Below are 24,458 nucleotides of genomic sequence, written 5' to 3' on the forward strand. Positions count from 1 at the left end.
TGCTCGTTCAAGCGACGTTTGAGCTCCGCAATCTCAGCGTCCTTGGCGTGGAGATCTCTGTCCTTGCTGGACAGCTGCACCTTGGCCTCAAATAACTCAACCTGGAAATCGACAAAACAACTTAGGCCAGTTTGTTAACAACATAGCAAGAATAAATAAAAACAAATAAACTAACCTCCATCTGCTGCTTGGCAGCCTTCTCACCATGCGCCTCCTCTACCTTCGATGTCAAATCAGCAACTTTGGCCTCAAGATCAACAATCTTTTGTCGAGCCGCGTAGGCGCGCTCGTTGTCCTGGGCGCAGATACGTTTGAACTCGGCCTTCTCCTTGGCCAGTTGCTCCTCAACATTGTGGAGTTTCTTTTGCAGGCCCTCGCGGCCCCATTCTTCGGCCTTCTTATCGGCTTCAAATTTGGCTCTCTCCTCATCAAAAGCAGCCTTGGACTTTTCAAACTCAGCAATGCGTTTTAACGTGCGCTCACGATAACCCTCCCAGTCGGCGCGCTCTCTAACCATTGTTCGCCATTCGCGAACTATCTGGTGATTGGCAGCACGAGCGTTGGCCTCTCCAAGTATAAAGGTGTGATATAACAATTCATGGGGCTTCGCCCTTTGCCGATTGACCTCTGCAGGAGTAAACGAGTTCAAGAACCACTCGCGGCAAGGGCCGAACTCATGGAAGGTTTCTTTCTGTTTTAAGCTCCAGGGGGCTTGATGAGGAGCATCACCGCGTTCTTCTTTGGTATAAGTTTTGTAATATAGGTCACCGACAGTGTCCTTCGCCCCAATCACGTTTGGGTTATAACCCCCAGCTCCACCAGAGCTCGCGCCGCTAGAAGTAAACCGACCCGACCCCTTAGAAGTAGTGATCTTGGATCGATCATGGGTCTCGACATGCGCGGAGTGGGTAGGTTGGGCGACCTCAGGCCCCTGAACATTGGCAGGCTAATCCATAGCCTTCTTCTGTGCCAACTCCTTCTCCAAGGCCTTTTTCTTCGCCTCTTCGGCTGCCTTCTCCTCCTCCGCCTTCTTCTTCCTCTCTTCTTCATCCTTCCTCCTCTTCTCCTCCTCCGCCTTCTTCTTCCTCTCTTCTCCATCCTTCCTCCTCTTCTCCTCCTCAACTTTCTTTTTCCTTTCTTCTTCTCTCTTCTGATTCTCCTCTGCCTTTCGCTGCGCCTCGGCAGCCTTCGCAGCGTCCTGAGCAGCAGTATCAGAAGACTTGATGGTAATCTTCGGCCTTTTCACCCCTGGCTCACTGAACTTGACACCCTTCTCAGGGGTCTTCTTCTTGATCTCTGTGAAAATAATGCAAGTACATTAAGCAAGGAAGGTAAAAATTAATGAGAAGCAAGAAACATACCAGGAGAAAACCTATACAACGAGCGCAGGTTGCTCGTTTTCCCAACCACGGGAATCACAACAGCAGTAGCCGCGGAAGTCGTGGCCTCGCTTCTACCCCTTTTCCTGCCAATCAACTGGGCAGCAGCATCTTCTTCTTCAGCCTCATCGTCTTCAGGCATAGATGGGGTCGCGCCAGCATCAGGGTTACGAGAACCCGCGCTCCCAGAGCTTTTTGAGCCGCCCGCTCCAGTTTTTGTTTTAGCTGTGCGCGGTAAGCCTTCAAGTGAGTCACTGACTATAACAAAATCGTCTAAGTCACTTTGTCGGAGGCGAAGAGTATCTTTATCAGCAGCAGCGGTTGCACGACTAGGGCCAGTCCCCTTGCTGGTCACTTCAGCATTTACCTTCGTCTTCTTCTTCTTCGAGGGTTTCTTCTTCTTCTCTTCTGGGTCAATCCCCAGGTCGCGCAACACACCTGCAAAGATGTTAGACCACGAACTTAGCTTGCCGCTGGAAGACCCTACTGACTCCTCGCTGGAAAGATAGAGAATCTCTTTCCCAGCAGAAGTCACAGAGCGCAAAGGACGAGGTTTAGGAAATTGCGCACCTTCAGTCGTGGTTGGCGGCGAAGCAAAGGCACCATCAACCGGATACATGAAGTTGGCCTTGATCTGGTCATACCAGCTCTCCTCGTCATCGCGCATTGGGCGCACGCCCATGGAACCACCAAATGTGGAAAAGGCAGCTTGATAGAGTTGCGCCTCTAAACATGAATGTAAGTAAGTAACAATTGAAGCAAAGAACTACAAAAAAAAATGGAGATAACTGACCTTGATCGCCGATCTTCAACACCGGAACCTCCCTGCTGTTGGGTGACCACTGGTCACTCATCTTAGCCGCTACTAAAACGTTTTCCCCAAACACCCGATTTGGGGTTGGGTTCAATTGCTGATACCACCGGGCAGTTTTCGGAATTGGAAGGTCTTCCTTCGGTATTGCCTCAGTCCAATCCCTAAAGGGCATGGCAATCGGCAAAACCTCTTCACGGATGAAGAAGAACTTAGGTTTCCAGTCATGGAAACTCTTCGGGGGGTTTAGCAGAATCTTCTTCGCCGCACCACGGCTTGCAAAGGAGAAGAAACCCATCGTCCTCTGCAACTAGTAGAAGGCCCGAAACTTATCCACAGATGGCTCAATGCCATGAGAATGGCACAAGAACTCGAAGTGACGAACCCTAACCATCCCAGGTGGGCTCATCTGCGATAGATGAAAGTTGTAATGATGAAGAATGTGGCCCATGAAGTTTGTAGCCGGCAATCTGAAATTACCCTGAAGAAAGAAATCTTCATATAGGGTAATGTATCCAGGTGGGGCATCAGCCGCGGTCTGGCCCTGAGCCGGATACCGGGCATCCCACTCTGGTGGGAATCGGAAGCTCCGAACGATTTGTTCGAAGAGCCCTAGGTCCCATCTGAGGACAGGAACTGGTCCTTCCTCAGTAACAGCAACTTCTTGATGTTCTTCACTCATATCGGAAGAAATTCTGGAAAAAACTTGGAAGATTTGAAGAAATCTTGAAGATATGAAGAACAAGTTTGAAGATTCAAAGAAGACGTTTGAGAGAAAATAACAAAGCAACGAAGAGAAGTGAGAACCTCTCACCTCCCTTTGATTATATATACCCATCGTGCTATAACAGCTTCAAAACTTTACCATGTGGCGAATCAAGTCGACCACATGGTTAATTCAAATACAGCAACAAAAACCATCATGTCAGACTAAAACAAAGATCGGTGGAGCGATTTGAAGGTCTGATGATGGATGGATAGTTAGAAAGCATACATGTAACCTCATTCTCTCAAAGTTGTTGTTCAATGCAATGCCACCTTTAGTTTTAAAATGTTGGACCTGTTGCAGAACAAAAATCACAGATCAACTGGCATTTTCTACGAAGAAGTAGTGGTGGCACAGTAGACGGGTCAAGTAATGGGTAGGTTCGGGTTGGGTACAACAAATTAATGACATACTGACAACCTTCAACCAGTTTGACCCGTTTCAGTTTCACCCAATGCATTTTGTCTACAAAGTACTCGCCATCATACATGTCATCGTTTCTGCATAACCATGTAATCACACATAAGTTTAATTCTTATAACATTTTCTTTCTGCACATATATGTTCGCTGTTGACATTTTTTCATAAGATCAACTACCATTTCTTTATATCCTGTCATAAATAAACACTATAAATTTTTAAAAAGAGTAATAAAAATGCTAAAAAACACCAACTTTTGTAACATCAAGTGAGTGGGAACAAAGTGCAAAAAGCGCTATGATTCCATTTTAGCGACAACCATGGTTTGTTACTTAGTTGTAGTTAAATGTGAAGAAAAATATACATCATAGATCTAATCTAAACCAAAAAGATTGTCGTGTGTGGTATGCCTTATTCAGCAAGTAGATAAAACCCAAAATCAGAGTTTAAGTCCTCTTCTTACCATATTCATTATTCTCACCAAATACATGTAGTCATGACCCCTGAAATAATTACACTTGCCAGTCAAAATCCCTCTGCATAAATCCCATTTTTGGTTTGATAAGTAAGACTATTCACATCTGTGTTTTCTTTAAAATATTGTCGCATAAAAATCAACCATTTATTAAAAAAAACTAAAGAAAACAAAAGAAGCACAGAAAATAACATGGCATTCAAGTGAAAGAATATACCTGGTTTTAAAGGGTGGATAATTTCCATTTTCATCTGCAAAATGCCAATAAAAACAAAGCATTACAACACATCCACTTTGATGACAATACAAACTGACCAAACTGAAAAATATATACAATCCGAGGTTAACGATTTAAGTTTTGTAAATTGTACTGAGAGCTTAACAATTATATAATTTTATTTTCTTACTTTAGAAATTTAAAGTTATGTCAAGCACGTAACATGTTATTTTTTGTTAAATTAAAAATATATATATATAGCAAGAGGTGGGCAAAAAAAATCGATTTGACAAAAACAAAAACCGAACCAGGTTATAAAAAAAACCAGTTTTTGGAAAATCAGTTTCAATCCGATTCGACCCGGCGGTTTGTAGCCGGTTTTTGTCCCAACCCGGTTTATAAACCGAACCGAACTGTTAACCAAAAGTACCATACTCAAATTAAAGAGAATAAAATGCTCGTTTTTAAAGTGTATTGTTTTTTAAATATTAACGTATAAAAAAGTTATTGTTGTTCAAAAAACTATGAGGGAAGTTGGTTACCTTTAAAGTATTGTTGTATTTACTTAAACTTCTAAAAAAATAATGTATAGTTACTTTTATTGGGTAAAGTTCTTGTACAAATAATCTTAACATACTAAACATACAAATTGAAGGAAAACTCAAAAAGACAAGGTGACATTTTTGTAATTATCAATAACTATCAAAGTTACTCTACAAATATACCTAAAAAAACCTAACCACTCCCCCCACCCCCAAAAAAAAACCTAAACCCCCCACCCCCCAAAAACCTAAAAAAACCTAACCCCCCCCCCCACCCCCAAAAACCTAAAAAAACCTAACCCCCCCCCCCCCACGCCCCACCCCCAAAAACCTAAAAAAAACCTACCCCCCACCCCCAAAAACCTAAAAAAAACCTAACCCCCCCCCCCCCCCACCCAAGCTAAAATGCTAAAAATCGCTACCTTTTTTTTTTGCTAACGAAATGTAGCGATTTTTTAATAAAAAAATGTTAAAAAAAATTGTGTTTTTTTAGGTATTTTTGGTTGTAACTTTGATAGTTGGTGGTAATTACAAAAATGCCACCTTGTCTTTTTGGGTTTTCCTTCAATTTGTATGTTTAGTATGTTAAGATTATTTGTATTTGATCTTTTGTCTACTTTTATTATTAATACAAAACCGTCATAATCGAAACATGAAAACCAGCCGGTCCAAAACTGTAGTAAGCAATTCGTCCTGAATTTTTCTTCAAAAACAGCTGAACCGGGTGTGCTTAAAGTCCAGTTCAAACTTCAGACTACTAACCTTGCCATGGGATGTATATCAAACATCACATTATTATCAATTTGCATGTAAATTCATATCCATGGTGCTTCATCATGAAAATTTTTGGGAATTTTTTTTATGACATCCTTGGTTTTAAACCGTGTGAAGTGCACAAAGCGACAAAGTCTAAAACCGAGGGGCAAGGCGAAAAAGTGGCAAGCTTTTCGTATACGAGGCACAAGGAGATTATATATTTTTCCATTATCTATTCCCAACCTAAAAAAAAGCATGATGTACCACAATCCGCTGCACAAAAATATGGCATGTACATGAGGCACACACCTCAAAGCCGATTTTTCACAAAAAAAAAAAAAAAACCGCGCCTCTGCGCTTTCTATAAAACTTCACCTCATGTTGCATACGGCGCTGAGGTGTTGAGCCTAGGCGCGCTTTTTAAACTAAGATGACAACCCTACCATTCAATGCACATTCATCTATGATTTTATTCTATTCCACTTTATCATAAACTCAAGCTAAATATTCACCTCGCCCCAGAATATATATCTGAAGGGGTATGGTCCCAAAAAGTCGCGCAAACCTCCGCCCAGGTTGCGCGTGAGACCATACTCCTTATTTCAGAAAACTTATTAATAATATCCACGCGCGACCTACACCACGTTGTAGTCTATCCCGCTCGAGGCAGGGCCCACAAGAGGCTCAGATATCAGCACTTAGCATAAAACAATGGAACCAATGAGCATACTAACCCCGCGCGGGTTAGTTTTCTGTCCAACAAGAACCACACAGTAGGGAAGCGCACGGCTACCTACAGTGGTACATAAGGTACAAGTGGCAGTAAAAGGAGCCAATGAGCGTCCAGCAGGCTCTGGTCAATCGTGCGCCACGATCGTCTGATGAGAAGTACACAAGGACGCCTACGTGGCACCAATCAGAGGACGGAGACAACTGTCCCACGATCTCCACTTGTCTGCTGACGACAGAAGGACAACAAGGCCGACAGCAGTGACACGTGGCTCCAATCAAGGTGCGCCAGCACCGAGGGACGTCTAGAAGCCACTAAGCGGTCGACGCCAGTGAGACAAAGAGCATATCCGTTATGTTGTCCGTTTCCGGCCCAAGGCCCATCAGCCCATAACCCCTTACACCTCTCCGGCTATAAATAGAGACCTCATCCCACAGGTTAAACAGTCTATTCCCTCTACTCTCACTCTTAGCACTTAATTACTCTCAAAGCAGTCGCTTATTCTCACGCCGGAGCCTGGTTAAGAGGGAAACCCCCACATTCCCCTCTTAACGAGTAACGGTGTTCTGTTTTGCAGGATCGATTACCAAGTCGGAGCTCAAATATCCATAAGAAGATTAACCACTATGATAGAAACATAAACCAATCTCAATTAAGTCCCTAATTAGATCAGTGTTTCTTCAATATCAAACCACTTCCTTGGCTAAAATTGATACCTGGATTATAACTCCGAATTAAGTCTGAACTAAGATTCGCTGCATATGAAATCGACTCCAGATTCTCCCCCGGACGAAGAGGATGAGTCAAAAACAAACCATAATCCTTTGAAATCTTACGATTTCCACACGAACAATTAACCGTCACATTAACATTAGCCGTATCAAGTAATCTATGAGAATCATAACTATTAAACCTCTGAATCCAGTCTTCAGTTGTCAATTTAGCATACCTCTCTTGTGCAATCGTTTCATACGTATCCCCAGTTCTAAGATTATAGCTGAACACATGTCCTAAGAACTTGCCGCCGATACAATCACAACGGAACGACAGGATTCTTCCTCAAGTTCTTCCAGTGATTAATTAGAAGGCTCACTTCCATATATAGAACTAAGCTCTTCATCGCTCGAAGAGATTATATTATGCCTTCGATGCGGAGGGACTGAAGCAGGCGCACGACTTATAGTTGTTGCAGCTGCAGACCGCTCCGGGACCTGTAACATAATTATAACACATATTTTAGTGATAATCTGCATGATCTTTGCTTGAGTAAATACATTTGATCAACTACAATTGTTATTAATTTTAAATACAAATCAAAACCGTGTTTATATAGCCTTTGAGCACTCGGTAATATTTCTCCTTTGTGGAGCTTCGCTTAAAGAAGAGATTGTTAAAAGTTAAAACCACAACATACACAGTTCCTGTTAGAAGCTACCAATGCCCAATCCCCTTAGGCCGTGGGGTACAGCGCGGGACTTTTGGCGTGGGTTGGGGTAAAACGCCCAAGTCACCACCCCGGGTGGGCTTGGGTTTGGGGCGTGGCCCTTGGGGCTTGGGTTTCAAGCCGGGCGTGGGGCGGTTTGGCCAAGCGAGCTGGCGGACTCTGATTTGCTCACCTCGCCACGTCAGGCGGGTGTTTGTTTTAAATTGTTTTAAAAAACCATTTATGCCACGTGGTTCACCCAACCCAAGCCCAACCCACGCCCCGCCATATCCCGCGGACACGTAACCCGGCAGTGGGCTGGCTCCGCGGACACGTGTCACCAAATGCCCAACCCAAGTCCCAACCCCCGCCCCACCATACCCCACGGCCTTACCCCCAAAATTCCAATTAAATACCGACAAAACCTAATTACACAATGATGAAGCTTTACACAATCTATCTGAGTCACCCAGTTGCATATCAGAGCGTGTATAACTTTAATCAAACAACTCACTAACAAAAATCATATAGTTAAGTTACATATTAAGCCTAACAGTTAAACATGCGTACATTTTCACTGATAATCATCATGGACTGTTATTACACTGAGCTAGTTAGATCGAAACAGACTCAATTAACATAACAATATGATTAAGTTACCTCAGGACGATCAGAATTCGACGGAAGAAAACCGAGAGATCTTGCGGAACAGACTGAACAGATAAGCTTCTCGCCGAGCATCGAAAAGTCCATACCGCTGCCATCTTCGTCGCCGCCGGTAGGTCCGCCATCTTTGTTCCTCCAACGTTAATCCATCTCCTCTGAAGCGTCTGACACTCCTCGAAACCCTAGAAGCCTCTGTCATCGGCCGGATACCACCACGGTCGTCAATCTCAACCTCTCTCTCTGTCTCTGAGAAAACAATATGTCAATATGTGTTTGTGGATTAGGTTTAGAAGAAAGAAAAAAAGTATGAGTGACACGTGTTTGGGAACGATGATGAGGCCAACACCTCTAAATAGTCCAATCAGATCACAACAACATCACATTCACTGATCATTTGGTTTCTCTATTATCTTGTTACACCCTAACACGTTTAACCTTAAAAATGGCGCAGCGGAAAAAAGAGCTTTAAAATTTCTTTCCTTATTAACGACATTACTTTCACGAAGGTTCCAAATTCTAAAAATGTTAAACGTTCTATAAAAGAATTCACAACATTCATACTAAAATTTAGATTTCTAGACATTATATACTTCAACTATGTGACCGATCTATCCGTACAATCCTTGCTCTTGACTCGATCTACGTCCGCTTCACTTCCTTAGCAGCAGAAGAAATCCGTGTAGTACCTGTGGACGCCACATACAACTTAACCATTAGTCATTGACAACGTCATACAACAATAATCTGATACAAATTAAAAAAAATCATATAACATTCGACAACATAAACTTTGATTCATTCGACTATCCTCTCGGATTCCTTTGTTCCGAGTTCGGCTTCAAGGTTCGGCTTCAATTCTACAAGAGTCTGACGTTCTCATTCCTGCATTACATTTCAATCTCAAGCACATCATTAGTAATGTCCATACTCAAACGTATTGAAACCATGTATACATGCATACCTGTCCCATTCTTTTCATAGACGATAAATCCTACTTCGTGCATTCATATATCTATACGTCTGATCATACGCACCTACATATCTACATACAATCATATTTATACCTACATACATACGTACATATCTGATGCATATGCTTTTGGTACGCCTAAGTGGTTAATATTTACATGTTTTAGCATCAAATTTGTATCGAGACATGTTACTTTGATGCATTTTTACATGTAGGGTAGTGGTGGAAGGTTACGTGATGATTCCGGATCATAAACCTATCACATGGAGCTTTACACACATCAAAGGAACTCAAGGAAAGTGATCTAGGCTTGTTTGGAACACCCCGACGTTCACTTTAACATGGAACCAGCGTTTGACAGTGAAGCATGGGCGTTTGGGTTTCTGCCCGGCGTTCCATACTCCCAAACCCGGCGTTCCATACTCCGGGTGCAGATACAAAACACCCACTAAAACTTGCATAACTTTTAAACCGTTTACCCGTTTAACCTCCCGTTTCTTCCTACATGCTTGTAAATTCACATTCTATCATATTAACTTGAAATCCTACCTCCGGATTAAGGAAATTCTTAACTTACGTGCATTCGACATATTATCATTTTCTAACTAATTGACCCGTTCGTGCATTTATCAACATAATCTGTTTATTTGACCTCAATCTCATATGAACTTTAATAATTTCATTGGCACCTATCATAAAAGATTAAATTCTCGGACTTCTTGCATCCTCTTAACCCATTTTCGCTCAAAGGCTTATTTTTGACCCGTTATGGGTATTTGCGCATTAAGTGGACTATGACATACCAAACCCTATACTTCGCTTTCATACTTGTCCAAGACATTACTCTAATCGAATAGCTCGTTTCCAAACGACTTCTAAGGTCGTTTGCCCGATATACCTATCAAGGGCATTTTAGTCAACTATGCTCTATCCTTAATAACAAAGGAATTCCTTACATAAGTAACCAATTCCACTACTTAGCTACTATTTCTTAATCACACCTACCTTGCTCGGATCAAAACTAAAATCCGTTTAATACTCCATTGACATCATACAATTCATTCCTATTCGACCTCAATTATCACATATAATTAAATTGCATATAACATTACATAAACAACTAAGAAGTGATTACGGAATCACTTACCTTAAGCGTTAGTGTTCATGCTTGCTTCCTCACCTCCGCTTGACCCGTTAGCTTTCCATACTTGAGTCCATGTCAATTTGGGATTCCTATCCTTTCAAGTCATTATGCCCATATCATAGTTAGTCCGCATGTTCATTCATATCACATCCATTTCCAACTTTTAACTACATAGACTCTTAATAGTCGAACTTTATCATAGATAAACATGAACTAACAACCACATTGTTCAACATTCACTTAATCAAAGTTATTATCTTACATACGTTCACGACATAACTCCAACATTATCGTTTACCAATAAGCTATTCATTTCACACTCATACGCATTCACTTTTAATTACCATAAATCTAGCGCATCAAATACATGGCGAGCATCACACCATTGAAGCATAAGGTACAAGTTCCTAATGCATAATTTTACCACACCATACATTCAATCCGAATTCTCATATGAACTCCACCGTAAGCACACTTAACATATTATTTTGCTAACGACTACAAACACTTTCTATACATACTTACCCACAACTTTCATATAATTTCACAATTTGGTCTCTTAGGCATTTCATCGAACACTTGGCGGGTTTCGCATTTGTAACACATTATGTACAAGCTTTTAAAGTGTGATTCCTACTAATTCTTCACATAGCTTATTAACAATCAATCAAGTTCATAACAATATTTCATCCTAACTATGAACATATGGTTGTGACATCAATTATCCATAACAAGATCATCAACAACAACCAAATTAACATGTAGAAACCTCAAAATTTCTAGCCATTCCTTGACATGCAAGTGGGTTTTGCCTAATCCATGTTCATATTCAAAATTTAACATATCTTGATGTCTACACAGCCATAGCAACCATCATTCATACTAGATTTAGCATTACATTCACGAATTACACTAAACCCACTAAATCAAACATCACCAATATGCAAAATTCGACTTACTTGGTGTCAAGAATGCTTGAGTGATCATAAATCTTGGTTCATGCATCCAATTAACCCTCAAATCCTTTTCCAATTTGATGATTTCATGTGGGTTAGGGTTTACACCCCTTCCCCTTTTCTCCTGCTCGATCACACGCACACGTTGTGTGGATGTGTGTGTGATTTTTGTTTTAATAAATTAAACTTCCAAGTTTGGCACTCTAAGTCCCTCAAGTTTAACTTACTATCATAAATGCCACAAGTTTCATCATTTAGCTTATCTAATAGGCATTTAACTAGGTTTATTAACTTAGTTATTGTATCTCATTTTATTAAACATGGCAACATGCTAACGAATTTAATAATTCGAATTTTGGGGTGTTACAAGTCTACCCCCCTTAAAGAAGGTTTCGTCCCCGAAACCTTTCTCGTTCTTACTCTTACCTTTCTATTGTACTCATTCAATGGGCACATTACAACATAAGTCATTCGGGGTCTTTGCAAAAGTCTTAATCATGCATAATTATGATCGTACGCATTGTCCTTATCTTCTTAAATTAGTAATTTACTTTCATAATCACACGAGGTCAGGGTCTGATCCAGAGCTCTTATTAGTGTCTTTCACTTTATATTGCTAGTTTCTAGTACATACTATCACTAGCATTTCATTTATTGAACTTATTCCAAATGTATACAATTATTACTCGTAAAGACCTAAGGTCACAACTTGTTTCTAGCTTCCTATTTAACCATATTACATTCATACATTTACTAATCAAAATAAATCGATTTATTTCATACTACTCATACATCATATGCTATCTTTTATTTTGTTCACTATGAGCTATCCTAAACATTCCATTACTATCATTACCTCTGATTAGCTTTAAGCTCATAGGAAGGGTCGATATATTATCATACGCCTACTGCAATCATTCAAAGACTTATTATTACAACCGAAATCACCCTTTTTACACCTACTTATCCGTACTTAACATGAAGACTAAGCATTATTTCCATGGTTACTATTGTTATCTATGTCATGCATATCTTTTCTACAATGCCTTGTTCAAATGAACATGGCCAACAAGCCGAGCATCAAGGTTAGCATTTCTTATCGATACTTGTCGTTTCTTATATTCTATCAGAATTTCCACAGTTACGATCACTCAATTCAGTACCACCAGTTCGCATAGAAGTATTATTCAATATGTAACTTTCTATTTAACATCCACAAGTTAAACCATTTACTAACCTCGCTAATTTGGCACGAGCCAACGTGTAACAACCCGAGTTGACTTGCTCCTTCACGAACCCGTATCTTAACAGGGTTAATCTTGTCCATCTGGTAACATGAGCTTCCATTCATGAGCATTCTTTCACCGTCCTAGGTAGCTTTATTGCATCATGATTACTGCCAATCTCATTATAAAATTTGTGATTTACACATTTCATTCGATCTCATTCAGACATGTTGTTTATCACATCACCTCATTTATATATCAATACTTTCTCAATTCTTCTTAAGACATTAGTGTGTTAGACCTATTCATAACGAGTCAATACATGGCCATTTCTTAATATATCATTCTTATTATTTATATATACATACGTATCGAGGTACATGTTTGTACTCCTTTTCAATTCAGACATGCTTACGATCTCATCGCTTCACTGTTCCAGTGTTTTCTTGCAAACACTTGCCCTTCCCATTTTGAAAGTTAGTCATAATACTTATTTCGCTTACAATACTAACATTTTAGTTCCATTTGCTCATATACTTTCATTTCCTTTACACATTCGATTACCCAATTAAAGGGGTAATGGCATATACTCTCATAATGAGATTCAAGCATACCGCTTACGACCCGGTCACATCGGGTTAATTGCTTTCAACATAAATCTTTCGTTCTATCCGTATAACGGATTTAACTTCATACATTCGTTATTGCATTCACGACCACTTCTATATATATATATGAATATATTATGCAAATGCGTTTCGTACAAGAATAGTCGATAGGACAAATGGGTCATACGGGTCAGATGGCGATTGCCATTTGAACTCAGTAGCTAATGTTTTGATTGTTAAGTTTTATACTCATAGGTAAGCTTGATGAATAGACGCGCAATGTCACTAATCGGAAAGGAACGATTACCGTAAGGTATGGATAACGAATCAATGGAATTCACTTCCGTCAGGTACGTATAAAAAGGGTTGTAAGTGTAGTATGAGGTTATGACTCGACTAGAGAGGGATGCGTCAGAGTAGAATATGTATATACAAACCGTAATGAAAAATGTGAAGTGAACTTCTAAATGTTCGTAATGATCGTCGGGTGGTATTGAACCTGAATGCACATTACTGTGGAAATTCTGATAGAATATAAGAGACGGCAAGTATCGTTAAGAATTGCTAACTTTGATGCTCGGCTTGTTGGCCATGTTCATTTGAACAAAATATTGTAGAAAAGATACGTATGGCATGTATAACAACAGTAACCTTGGAAATAATACTTAGTCTTCGAATTAAGTACGGATAAGTAAGTTGAAGAAGGGTGACTTTGATTTAAATAATAAGTCTTTGAATGATTATAGTATGCATATGATAATGTATTGACCCCCCCCCCCTATGAGTTTAAAGGTAATCAAAAGTAATGATAGAAATGGAATGTTTGGATGGCTCGTGGTGAACGACATGAAAGATAGCATAGGATGTATGAGCAGTATGAAATTAAACCGATTTATTTTGGTTAGTAAATATATGAATGTAATATGCTTAAATAGGATGTTAGAAACAAGCCATAGACTTAGTTTGTATGATTAATAACTGTATACACTTGGAATAAGTTCGATGAATGAAGCGCTAGTAATGGTATGTGCTAGGAGCTAGCATTATAAAGTGAAGACGACACTAATAAGAGCTCTGGATCAGATTCTGACTTTAATGCGATTATGAAAGTAATTTACTTGATTTGAGAACGGAGGGACAATGCGTACAAAGACGTTTATGAATGAATAAAACTCTTGCCAAGATCTCGAATGCATCCCTATGGTAGTATGCATTGTGAATGAAAAGATGAAAAAGTAGGAATAGAACTGGTCCAGTTGGAATGAGAAAGGTTTCGGGGACGAAACCTCTTTTAAGGGGGGTAGACTTGTAACGCCCCAAAAATGAAAACTCAATAAAACAAGTGAGGATAAATAACTGTAATGCCCCAAAATCTAATAGTTGATAAATAAGGCATTTACTAGAATTATGTGTGAAATAACTTAACTAGGATTAGTTAACCTAGTTTGTTTTTCTATGTTAGTTACAAGAAGAAAATAAATAAATTATCAAAACTACAAGGGTTGAACTTGTACATTTTAATTAAAGTTTGGTTAAGTAGTGGAAGATCACAAACATCAGACATAAGTCTGATGTTGGTGTCGATGCAAGCCAAGGGCCAAGAAGGGTTTCTCATGATGATGAAATGTTGAAGAATTGAAGCAAAATCCAGCCTTAATTCTCTTGCATGTGTAGAGATTCTACATCAAAAAGCTATATGAAACATGTGGTAAGTTGTAATTTTAGATTTTATGATCTTGTATAAAGTGGGTTTATGTTTAATCCACGAAATTGTGTGAAATTACTCATGAATATGTGTTAGAAGCATCAAATAGGACTTGAATTCTGAAGGATTTTAAGTAATTTTGATGATTAAAGTTGAAACCACCATTGATAGTGAAGGTAGTAACATGGGTGAATCACCCATGTTCAAATCATGTGTAAATTTGATTGATTATGTTGTATAAGATGAACTCTTGCAAGTTAGGCGGAATATGGTATGAAGCTAGTTTAATGTTTTGGTTGTGTTGATGTTTGGAAGTAAGAACTTTGAAGATTAAGCATGAAATATTTGTACATTATGCTTTAAATGCGAAACCCGCCAAGTGTTTGATAAAATGCCTACAAAGTTTGTGTAAAATAGTTACTTTCGACAGCCTTAGATAGTCATCTTGTAAAGGCCGTATCTCATTCGTTATTAGGAGTTAGACAACGAGCCTTATATCGTTGAAAAGGTTGTTTCGCATATTACATTTCATATTTGGTCATAAGAGGCTGGTTATGAGATTTAGTGGGTCAAAACAGCATGAAAAGTTAGTAAATTCGTTTTGACAGCAAGCTGTTTGGAAGCATTTCAGCTTCTGTGCTGATTTTGTAAAAATCATATAAAATCATAGGAATGTCCGATTGTTACGATGTTTATATGCTTAGAAAGATCTCTGAGTGTAGATCATTTCATATTTGAACATGAAGAACTGAATCAGAAGATAAATGGGTTAAAATGTGTCGTGAATAGCTGCTGCGCAGAAAGTTGCTGCACATTTTTAGTATAAATATTAAGTAAAAATAGTTGTATTGTTATGCACACTTGTATGAATCATGAACTACTGATTTTAATAAATTATTAGTAAGTTATTTGATTGTTTTAAGTGTCTAAAACACTTACCAACTAGTCTATGCATATGATTGCACCAACGGGTCGAAACGGGTTGTTGATAGAAAATAGTAGAATGGATGTGTAAAAACCAAGGTGTTAAGAAATGGTATGAAATGTTTAATGTATGAAACAAGTTGCCTAACTTAGAAAATGTTATCATTCTAAGTATGGAAAGTTGAAAGAATAATGAACATGATATAAATACATAATTATGCATGCTAGAAGCTCATGTATGACTTTTGTGATGATGGAATGATAAATTGTTAGATTGATTAGCATTGTAGTATTGTGATACATGTTGAACTCGTTAAGCGATTGACACGTGAATAGAAGTGTGATTAGTGATGCGTATGATTACGTATACTAACTATTGAATGGATGTAATGGAATGAGATAATAGGAATGTGTCAAGGAGAGCTCAAGCATAGGAGGATAACGGGTCAAGATAAGGCAAGGTGACAAATACACTTATTGGAGTACTCAAGGTAAGTGATTTCTATAATCACTTCTTTAGTTGTTTAAGTAATATAATGTTTTAATTATTAAGTTCATATGAAGTTGAGGTCAAATCAATAGATTATTTTGATAAATGCACGAATGGGTCGAATAATTCATAGATGAATAACAAGCCGAATACGTATAAGTTAAGAAATTCCTTAACTCGGATGTTGGACTTCAAGATCACATGATAGAATATTAAATTACAATCATATAGGAAGAAACGTGACGCAAAACGGATGAAAAATGAGAGAGTTATGTCCGTTTCGGTAAGGATTAATGGTTAGGAAAAATGCAGAGTTGACACGGGCGGGTGGTGAACTGACACGGCCGGGTGAAGGTTCTGTCAAAAATATTATTTATGTGATTTATGCGCCGTAGGCTTCGGTATATTATCCGTGAACTACGACGGGCCTCCCAAACATGATTTCGAGTGTTTCCTTGACGATTATAAGTTGTAAACCCAAGTCTAAGCCTCATGTAATTTATATAAGAGTGTGATAGATGTATGTAATGAAGTTGGACATGTATTACATGTAAATGTATACAAAAATACGTACGGAACACGTAGATATGAATACATGATTGTAGGTATGATTAAATGTATATTAGGTATGTAGATGTGTATGATTGTAAGTTTGTATGTGTGCAAGTATGTGCGAATGCATGATTTGGATGCATTTGAGAATTAGCGTTACTAATAATGCCATTGGGTTTGGAATATAAGTTAATTGGATGCATTTAAATGGTTGACGTCCTTTTTATGAAGATGTAGTAAATGAATATGTTGAGATTACGGGTTTGGCTAACCAAGTTATTATTGAGTATGTTTGAAAGTGCAGGTTATGAATGTCGGACTTTCGAAGTGTTGATATAATAACGAAACGGTTGAATGTTGAAAGGATAATCGGATTAAAGTAACTTATGCGGTTAGAATATGCTATGGACGTTTTAGTTTATACAACATTTTATGTTTGGTCGTCATCATCTACCAACGGGTTAGTTGTTTGAAAATATATGTCATACCCATTTAATTGGGTAATCGAATGCATGAGAGAAATGAAAGTACATGCACGAATGGAACTAAAGTGACGATTTTATAAGTAAATAAGTAAATGACTAACTTTTTAAAGCTTTGTTGTTGAATGTAGGTAAATCCTCAATTCAGGCGACTTGGAGAATCGGAGCGAGCGCGTGTTCATGTTATGTCATACCAAACGCTTCCGCTAGCTTGTTCAAATGTTTTTGATCCAAAATTTGTTGTATTGGTTTTTAGTAGTATCTTGTTGAACGAATTGTAGAATTGTATCTAGTTTGTTTATGTTTAAAACAGGGGTATGCTCGTTTTATGGACGGGTCATGCCCGATTTTTGTTAAATTATAGTATGATAATATCACATTTAGGAAGATGAAATTTTGGGCGTAACAATTGTAACGCCCATATTTCTTAGTCCGAAAAGTAATATTACCATACTATTATTTAAGAAAAAATCGGGCATGACCCGTTCGTAATAAGAACAATTCCCTGTAAGATCGTCGTGTAAGAACTTAAAGATAACGCAGCGGAAAAATAGCTTTAAAATTTTCTTTACGGTCTTATAACAATACACACATTCAAGAAGAAGCTTACAAAATTCACTTCCCTTTTTAGTTTGAAAATTTATGCGTTACAAAATTAAGACCACGTAACCGTTCTTTCCGTACAACCCTTGTTATTCGACTCGATCTATGCCCGCTTATCTTCGATAGTGGTAGAAGAAATCCGTGTAGTACCTGTGGACACCACATACAACTTAACCATTAGTCATTGACCACGTCATACGACAATAATCTGATACAAATTAAAAATCATATAACATTCGACAACATAAACTTTGATTCATTCGACTATCCTCTCGGATTCCTTTGTTCCGAGTTCGGCTTCAAGGTTCGGCTTCAATTCTACAAGAGTCTGACGTTCTCATTCCTGCATTACATTTCAATCTCAAGCACATCATTAGTAACGTCCATACTCAAACGTATTGAAACCATGTATACATGCATACCTGTCCCATTCTTTTCATAGATGATAAATCCTACTTCGTGCATTCATATATTCATACGTCTGATCATACGCACCTACATATCTACATACAATCATGTTTATACATACATACATACGTACATATCTGATGCATATGCTTTTGGTACGCCTAAGTGGTTAATATTTACATGTTTTAGCATCGAATTTGTATCGAGACATGTTACTTTGATGCATTTTTACATGTAGGATAGTGGTGGAAGGTTACGTGGTGATTCCGGATCATAAACCTATCACATGGAGCTTTACACACATCAAAGGAACTCAAGGAAAGTGATCTAGGCTTGTTTGGAACACCCCGACGTTCACTTTAACATGGAACCAGCGTTTGACAGTGAAGCATGGGCGTTTGGGTTTCTGCCCGGCGTTCCATACTCCCAAACCCGGCGTTCCATACTCCGGGTGCAGATATAAAACGCCCACTAAAACTCGCATAACTTTTAACCCAATTGTCCGTTTAACCTCACGTTTCTTCCTACATGCTTGTAAATTCACATTCTATCATATGAACTTAAAATCCCATATCCGGGTTAAGGGAATTCTTAACTTACACGCTATCGGCTTAATAATCATTTACGAATTATTCGACCCGTCATGCAAATCCACATAATCTGTTTTTATGACCTCAATTTCATATGAACTTAATCATTTTATTAACGACTATCAAAAGAGATTAAAACTCTCGGATGCTTTGCATCCTCTTACCCATTTTCGCCCAAAAGCTCCTTTTTGACCCGTTATGGGTATTTGTGCATAAAATGGTCTACGACATACAAAACCCTATACTTCGCTTTCATACTTGACAAAGACATTACTCTAATCGAATAGCTCGTTACCAAACGACTTTTAAGGTCGTTTGCCCCAAATACCCATCAAGGGCGTTTTTGTCAACCTTGCCCCATCTTTAACAACAAAGTACTATCTTGCATAAGTAATCAATCCTATCGCTTAGCTACAATTCTTAATCACACATACCTTGCTCGGATCAAAGCTAAGATCCGTTTAACACTTCATCGATATCATACCATTCATTCCTATATGACCTCAATTATCATACTTAGTTAAGTCGCATATAACTTTACATAAACAACTAAGAAGTAATTACGGAAATTACTTACCTTGTGCATCCTTGCCCGTAACCGCTTCCTTGCCTCATCTTGACCCGTTAGCCTTCCATGCTTGGCCCATGCTCGTGTGATTCCAATTCTTTCATGTCGCCATGCCATAATCATGTTAGTATTCATGCCCATTCAAATTAACACATATTTACCTATTCTTATCAACATCAACTTTTACTAACATGCATACGACATGATTTGTCAACCATAATATTTAATATATTCGAAATCCAAATTCACTATCACACATAACATATAATCAATGCTCACTTACTTATACTTTCATAACTCTACATTCGACAACCATATCTTATAAGAATCAACTTAGCATAATCCTAATACCATCCTTTGTTAGTGAAGTCATACACTATATACATTTAGTGTATGTTCACTTTTAACCGTAATTAAAGGATTAGTAGACCGCATAGTAACCTCACCCGTTCAAACACAATGTACAAGCTCCTAATGCATAAGTTTGACCGACATATGCTTTCAACCCGAATTCATATACGAGTACCATCTAAAACATATTTTTCCAAGTTAGTAAACTACTACTTTTATCACAATCGCTTTCTATACATGTAAACTCACAACTTGCATACAATTTCACTTTCTAGCTTCACCTAGTCATTTTATCAAGCACTTGGTGTGCATACAACCTACTATGCATAGTTTACAACTAGTTCAAGCATAGTCATTAACTTCCAAATTCCCAATCACCAAGAGAGTGCTCAAAATCACATTCCATTCATACAATTAACCCTAAACTAACATCACCAAACCCATTTCAAGCTAGTAACGAATACATCAAACAAGGATTGGACATGTGTAGAACACCCATGTCGCTACCTTCATTCAAAATTGTGGGTTTCTTCTTAAATCATCAAATTAACCGAAATCATACATAATACACGTTTTATATAGCAATTCTAACACATAATCACGCTTAATTTCATACCAATTCGTGGATTAATCAATAACCCACTTCATGTAAGATCAACAATTCACAAATTTCAACTTACCACATGTTCATCTTGTCTAGATGATTAAGAATATAAGCTCATCCATCCGATTTCTCCCCAAAATCAGGTTCAATTCTTGATTTCTTGTAAGTAGTTGAAGGAGAAGGGTTTCCCCTTGCTCCTGATCGTTCTCACGCACACACACACCTTGTGTGTGTGAGATTTTTGTTTTAAATAAATTCATTTTCAAATTTGGCAATCCTAGTCCCTCAAGTTTATCACCCATCATAGTTGTCACAAGTTTCATTCCTTTACTTAATTTGCTAGACATTTAACTAGGTTTACTAACCTAGTTATTATACCTCATTTTGTTAAACATGATAACAAACTAGCAAATTAATAATTCGATTTTGGGGTGTTACAAGTCTACCCCCCTTAAATGAGGTTTCGTCCCCGAAACCTTTCTCATTCAAACCAAACCAATTCTACTCTTAGCCCTTTCAAGTTGTTCATCCACAATACTTATGTTAGATTATGCTCCAGAGCTCTTATTAGTGTCTTTTACTTTATAATACTAGCTCTTAGCACATATCATCACTAGCATTTCATTCGTCGAATTTATTCCAATTGTATACCATTATTAATCGTGCAAACCTAAGTCTGCGGCTTGTTTCTAACTTCCTATATAAGCATATTACATTCATATACTTGCTAATCGAAATAAATCGATTTACTTTATACTACTCATACATCATATGCTATCTTTCATTTTGTTCACTATGAGCCATCCTAAACATTCCATTACTATCATTACTTCTGATTACCTTTAAGCTCTTAGGAGGGGTCGATATATTATCATACGCATACTATATTCATTCAAAGACTTATTATTACAACCAAAATCACCCTTCTCAAACTTACTTATCTGTACTTATCACGAAGACTAAGCATCATTTCCATGGTTACTATTGTTAATTATGCCATGCGTATCTTTTCTACAAGGTCTTGTTCAAATGAACATGGCCAACAAGCCGAGCATCAAGGTTAGCATTTCTTAACGATACTTGCCGTCTCGTATATTCTATCAGAATTTCCACAGTTACGAGCATTCGGTTCAATACTACCCGATGATCTTTACGAACATTTTGAAATTTACTTCGCATTTTGCATTACGGTTTGTATCGAGCATCGAAAAGTCCATACCGCTGCCGTCTTCGTCGCCGCCGGTAGGTCCGCCATCTTTGTTCCTCCAACGTTAATCCATCTCCTCTGAAGCGTCTGACACTCCTCGAAACCCTAGAAGCCTCTGTCATCGGCCGGATACCACCACTGTCGTCAATCTCAACCTCTCTCTCTGTCTCTGAGAAAACAATATGTCAATATGTGTTTGTGGATTAGGTTTAGAAGAAAGAAAAAAAGTATGAGTGACACGTGTTTGGGAACGATGATGAGGCCAACACCTCTAAATAGTCCAATCAGATCACAACAACATCACATTCACTGTTCATTTGGTTTCTCTATTATCAGATATAGACTAGTAAGATTTTGGGTGGAGATGCATTGTGGGTCAGGTCATCCAAACTAAACATTTTATAAGAGTATGTGTAATGGGGTTGTATATGGCGCCCTTTTCCTTCATAACGCCCCGAACACCACGACGGGGGGCGTTATGGGAGAAAAAAAAGGATGCAGCGCTATGGATGCTTCTTTTCAAAAATGGACCAATCAAATTCAGTTAAGGTTTTTATAATTAATTAATAAAATTGAAAATTAATATTTAGGTAATGATGGGTAGGGGCTTTATGACTACGGGCTCTAGTGATATAACGCCCCATAAAGCCCCCGTGTGACGTGGCACGACACGTGTCACATAACGCCCCACAAGGGGCTTTATGACTACGGATGGCCTAAAGTGTTTTGAAAGATGAAATGTGGTTCTCATAAACAAAAGTTTGTTTTATAAGTTATAGAATCAACAACGAAAGGTGACCTATTTTAGTACGTGTTTCATTTTTTTTTCCTGTAATATAATTGTTGCATTCCAATCACCAAGACAAATTATGTAAGGATAACAGATAGACGAGCAAAATTATGGGATTTAGTTCATACGACAATAGAAGATGACATCATGGGACAGTGTGAATAATGTGATATAGATTATTCTAAGTTGCAAAAATTGTAAAAGTTAAATTATGAAGTATTTGAGTTTTAAAGTTTTCTGTTGTATGTCATGAGAAATCTAACCACAAGATCAGAAGCGCAATATGGTCTTATCAAGAAAACCATTCGTGTAATATTTGTTACTGCGTAAAATATATAAGCTTTCTTTTTTATTGATAACAATAAAAATTATTAAACTGGAAAATTATTACTTGTTTAAACCTTTATTCAAACCTAGTAGAATAGTGTAAGTATATTTAAAGATAAAATGGAGTTTTTTCTATAACGATGTTGGTGAAAAAAGTATTTACCAAAATAATGTTGTTAAAAAAGTATTTATTAAAGTGATGTTTTTGTAAATTTATTTTTTTCTCACTCCCAACCTAATTTGATAAATCTAATTCATTAAATAATTATTGATTTAATTATGGTATTGTATCTAACCTAAACTTAAAAATAGGTATATTAGTAACTTCATAAAAAAATGTTAATACTTAGAGTGTCAAGAAGCAAATCCAAATATGTTGCATTTAACTGTGTTATAGATATAGTATTGGCTAGCGGGGTGCTAATGTAGACAATCGGGGTCACGGGAAACAGTGTGTCGCCCCGGAATATGCGTATTTCGATGTTTCAAGAACCCGGGTATACCGTATTTTGATCCAATCTTAGAGCACCAAAAATGTCATGAAAATCACTTCCATTCCACCCTGGCAACCACGGACTTCAAGCGAACTGTTAGATATTTTAATGTAATCGGGGATTGACTTGGTGATCAAAGCGAATTATATTACACATGAAGCAAGTTAGGAGATGCGGGAGGGCACGCTTGTTTGAGTTATTATAATTCGAAGTGTACGGGCGGAGCCCGTACTCTACGGGGGTTCCAAGGGGGCAGCGCCCCTGGGAGCAGGGTCCAAGGGGCGGCAACCCCTGGCGGGGTCCAAGTGGCAGAGCCCCTGGCTGAGGTTTGATCATTCTCTTCTGGTTCATACAATTCACGCAAAAACATACCCTGGTTCAATTTTTTCAAAAATCAGAGTTGTATCCGATTGAATTATTCAGGTGAACCACCGAAATAATTTGATCTGAGAGTGATTATACGCCTCTCTGATCGTCCGGTTTCTGAAATTTCCCCAACACAAACATGGCCCCCTTCAAGTATCCAACCCTCCAAGTCTCCCCCACCCCTCTGTCTTCACTTTGATCAACCCGTACATGCGACAGTGACAACAACCGCGGTGGCAAGGAGGAGGAAAAGGACGATTGACGTTGATGTAGAGGTATGTATATTACTGGAACAATAAGGGTTTTTTATGGAGGTTTGTGAATCTGATGTGATGTTGAGGTGGCAGTTTGTGATAAGGGATGAATATAACATAACTTAAGTGGTGGATTAAAGGTATGAGACGACATGGTGATGTGACGTTGAAGTGACAGTAAGGGTTAACAGATGTGTATAACACATAGCCTTAGAGTGAACAACGAAAATCAAAGAGGCAATTTCTCAAACTCAGGAAGCAAGAACCAAAACGGCAATTTCTCAATCAGTGCAACTCTTTCTAAATAATATTATTAATGTAACTATAGTTAATCATAACAAAATAAGTTTAGGGGACAAAAACAAAAGCTTTAGTCAAGCAAGTATTTCGGTTGAAGCAGTTCAAATGAAAAAACCAAAAAATGGCAGCCATTTTCTCAACCTCAAAACACGATTACAAATGCTTTTTTACATTCAACCTCAAAACACGATTACAAACTTAATGCTTTTCTACATTTATTTCAAAGTTATTAGTCTCTTGATCTTTTCATAGTTTTTATTCTTTTCTAAGAGATAAATCGGTCAAAATGCAGTTTCTATACAAGCCCATACGTTAACACTAGGGATGCTAAACGGGTTATGTTCGCGGGTTGGC

At 38.2% G+C, this 24,458-nt stretch overlaps 1 protein-coding gene and 3 long non-coding RNA genes across 6 annotated transcripts; 1 reads left to right on the plus strand and 3 right to left on the minus strand.

Moving 5' to 3' along the window:
• Positions 1-946: 946 nt before the first annotated feature.
• On the minus strand, positions 947-2,488 carry LOC110907607 (eukaryotic translation initiation factor 4 gamma-like). The gene is made up of 4 exons (XM_022152563.1): positions 2,173-2,488; positions 1,950-2,105; positions 1,362-1,619; positions 947-1,296 (listed from the first exon to the last, which is right to left on the minus strand). Exons 1-4 carry the CDS (start codon positions 2,486-2,488, stop codon positions 947-949), a joined length of 1,080 nt encoding a protein of 359 aa, XP_022008255.1.
• Positions 2,489-3,067: 579 nt separating this feature from the next.
• Positions 3,068-13,141, minus strand: LOC110904410. 2 transcript variants are annotated; one of them, XR_002572511.2, is made up of 8 exons: positions 11,259-13,141; positions 8,776-10,393; positions 8,180-8,431; positions 6,813-7,307; positions 4,069-4,102; positions 3,840-3,912; positions 3,377-3,456; positions 3,069-3,250 (listed from the first exon to the last, which is right to left on the minus strand). It is a non-coding gene; the product is annotated as an uncharacterized LOC110904410 (long non-coding RNA). The 2 variants fall into 2 exon arrangements; XR_002572510.2 differs by having other exon boundaries at positions 3,068-3,456; positions 11,259-13,140.
• Positions 13,142-14,575: 1,434 nt separating this feature from the next.
• LOC110904412 lies at positions 14,576-17,648 on the plus strand. 2 transcript variants are annotated; one of them, XR_002572515.2, is made up of 4 exons: positions 14,576-14,797; positions 16,125-16,209; positions 17,060-17,220; positions 17,374-17,648. It is a non-coding gene; the product is annotated as an uncharacterized LOC110904412 (long non-coding RNA). The 2 variants fall into 2 exon arrangements; XR_002572514.2 differs by having other exon boundaries at positions 14,577-14,797; positions 17,065-17,220.
• A 122-nt stretch (positions 17,649-17,770) lies between these two features.
• LOC110904413 lies at positions 17,771-20,594 on the minus strand. Its single transcript, XR_002572516.2, has 2 exons — positions 20,443-20,594; positions 17,771-19,508 (listed from the first exon to the last, which is right to left on the minus strand). It is a non-coding gene; the product is annotated as an uncharacterized LOC110904413 (long non-coding RNA).
• Positions 20,595-24,458: the final 3,864 nt, after the last annotated feature.

This window comes from Helianthus annuus, chromosome 2 (genome assembly GCF_002127325.2).
Source record: "Helianthus annuus cultivar XRQ/B chromosome 2, HanXRQr2.0-SUNRISE, whole genome shotgun sequence".
NCBI classification, from domain to species: domain Eukaryota; kingdom Viridiplantae; phylum Streptophyta; class Magnoliopsida; order Asterales; family Asteraceae; genus Helianthus; species Helianthus annuus.

Coding starts and splice junctions, on each gene's coding strand:
- LOC110907607 (XM_022152563.1), bottom strand. CDS start 2,488: ATGGGTTTCTTCTCCTTTGCAAGCCGTGGTGCGGCGAAGAAGATTCTG. Junction 2,106..2,172: donor GTTGAAGATCGGCGATCAAG/GTCAGTTATCTC, acceptor ATTCATGTTTAG/AGGCGCAACTCTATCAAGCT. Junction 1,620..1,949: donor GCCGCCAACCACGACTGAAG/GTGCGCAATTTC, acceptor ACTCACTTGAAG/GCTTACCGCGCACAGCTAAA.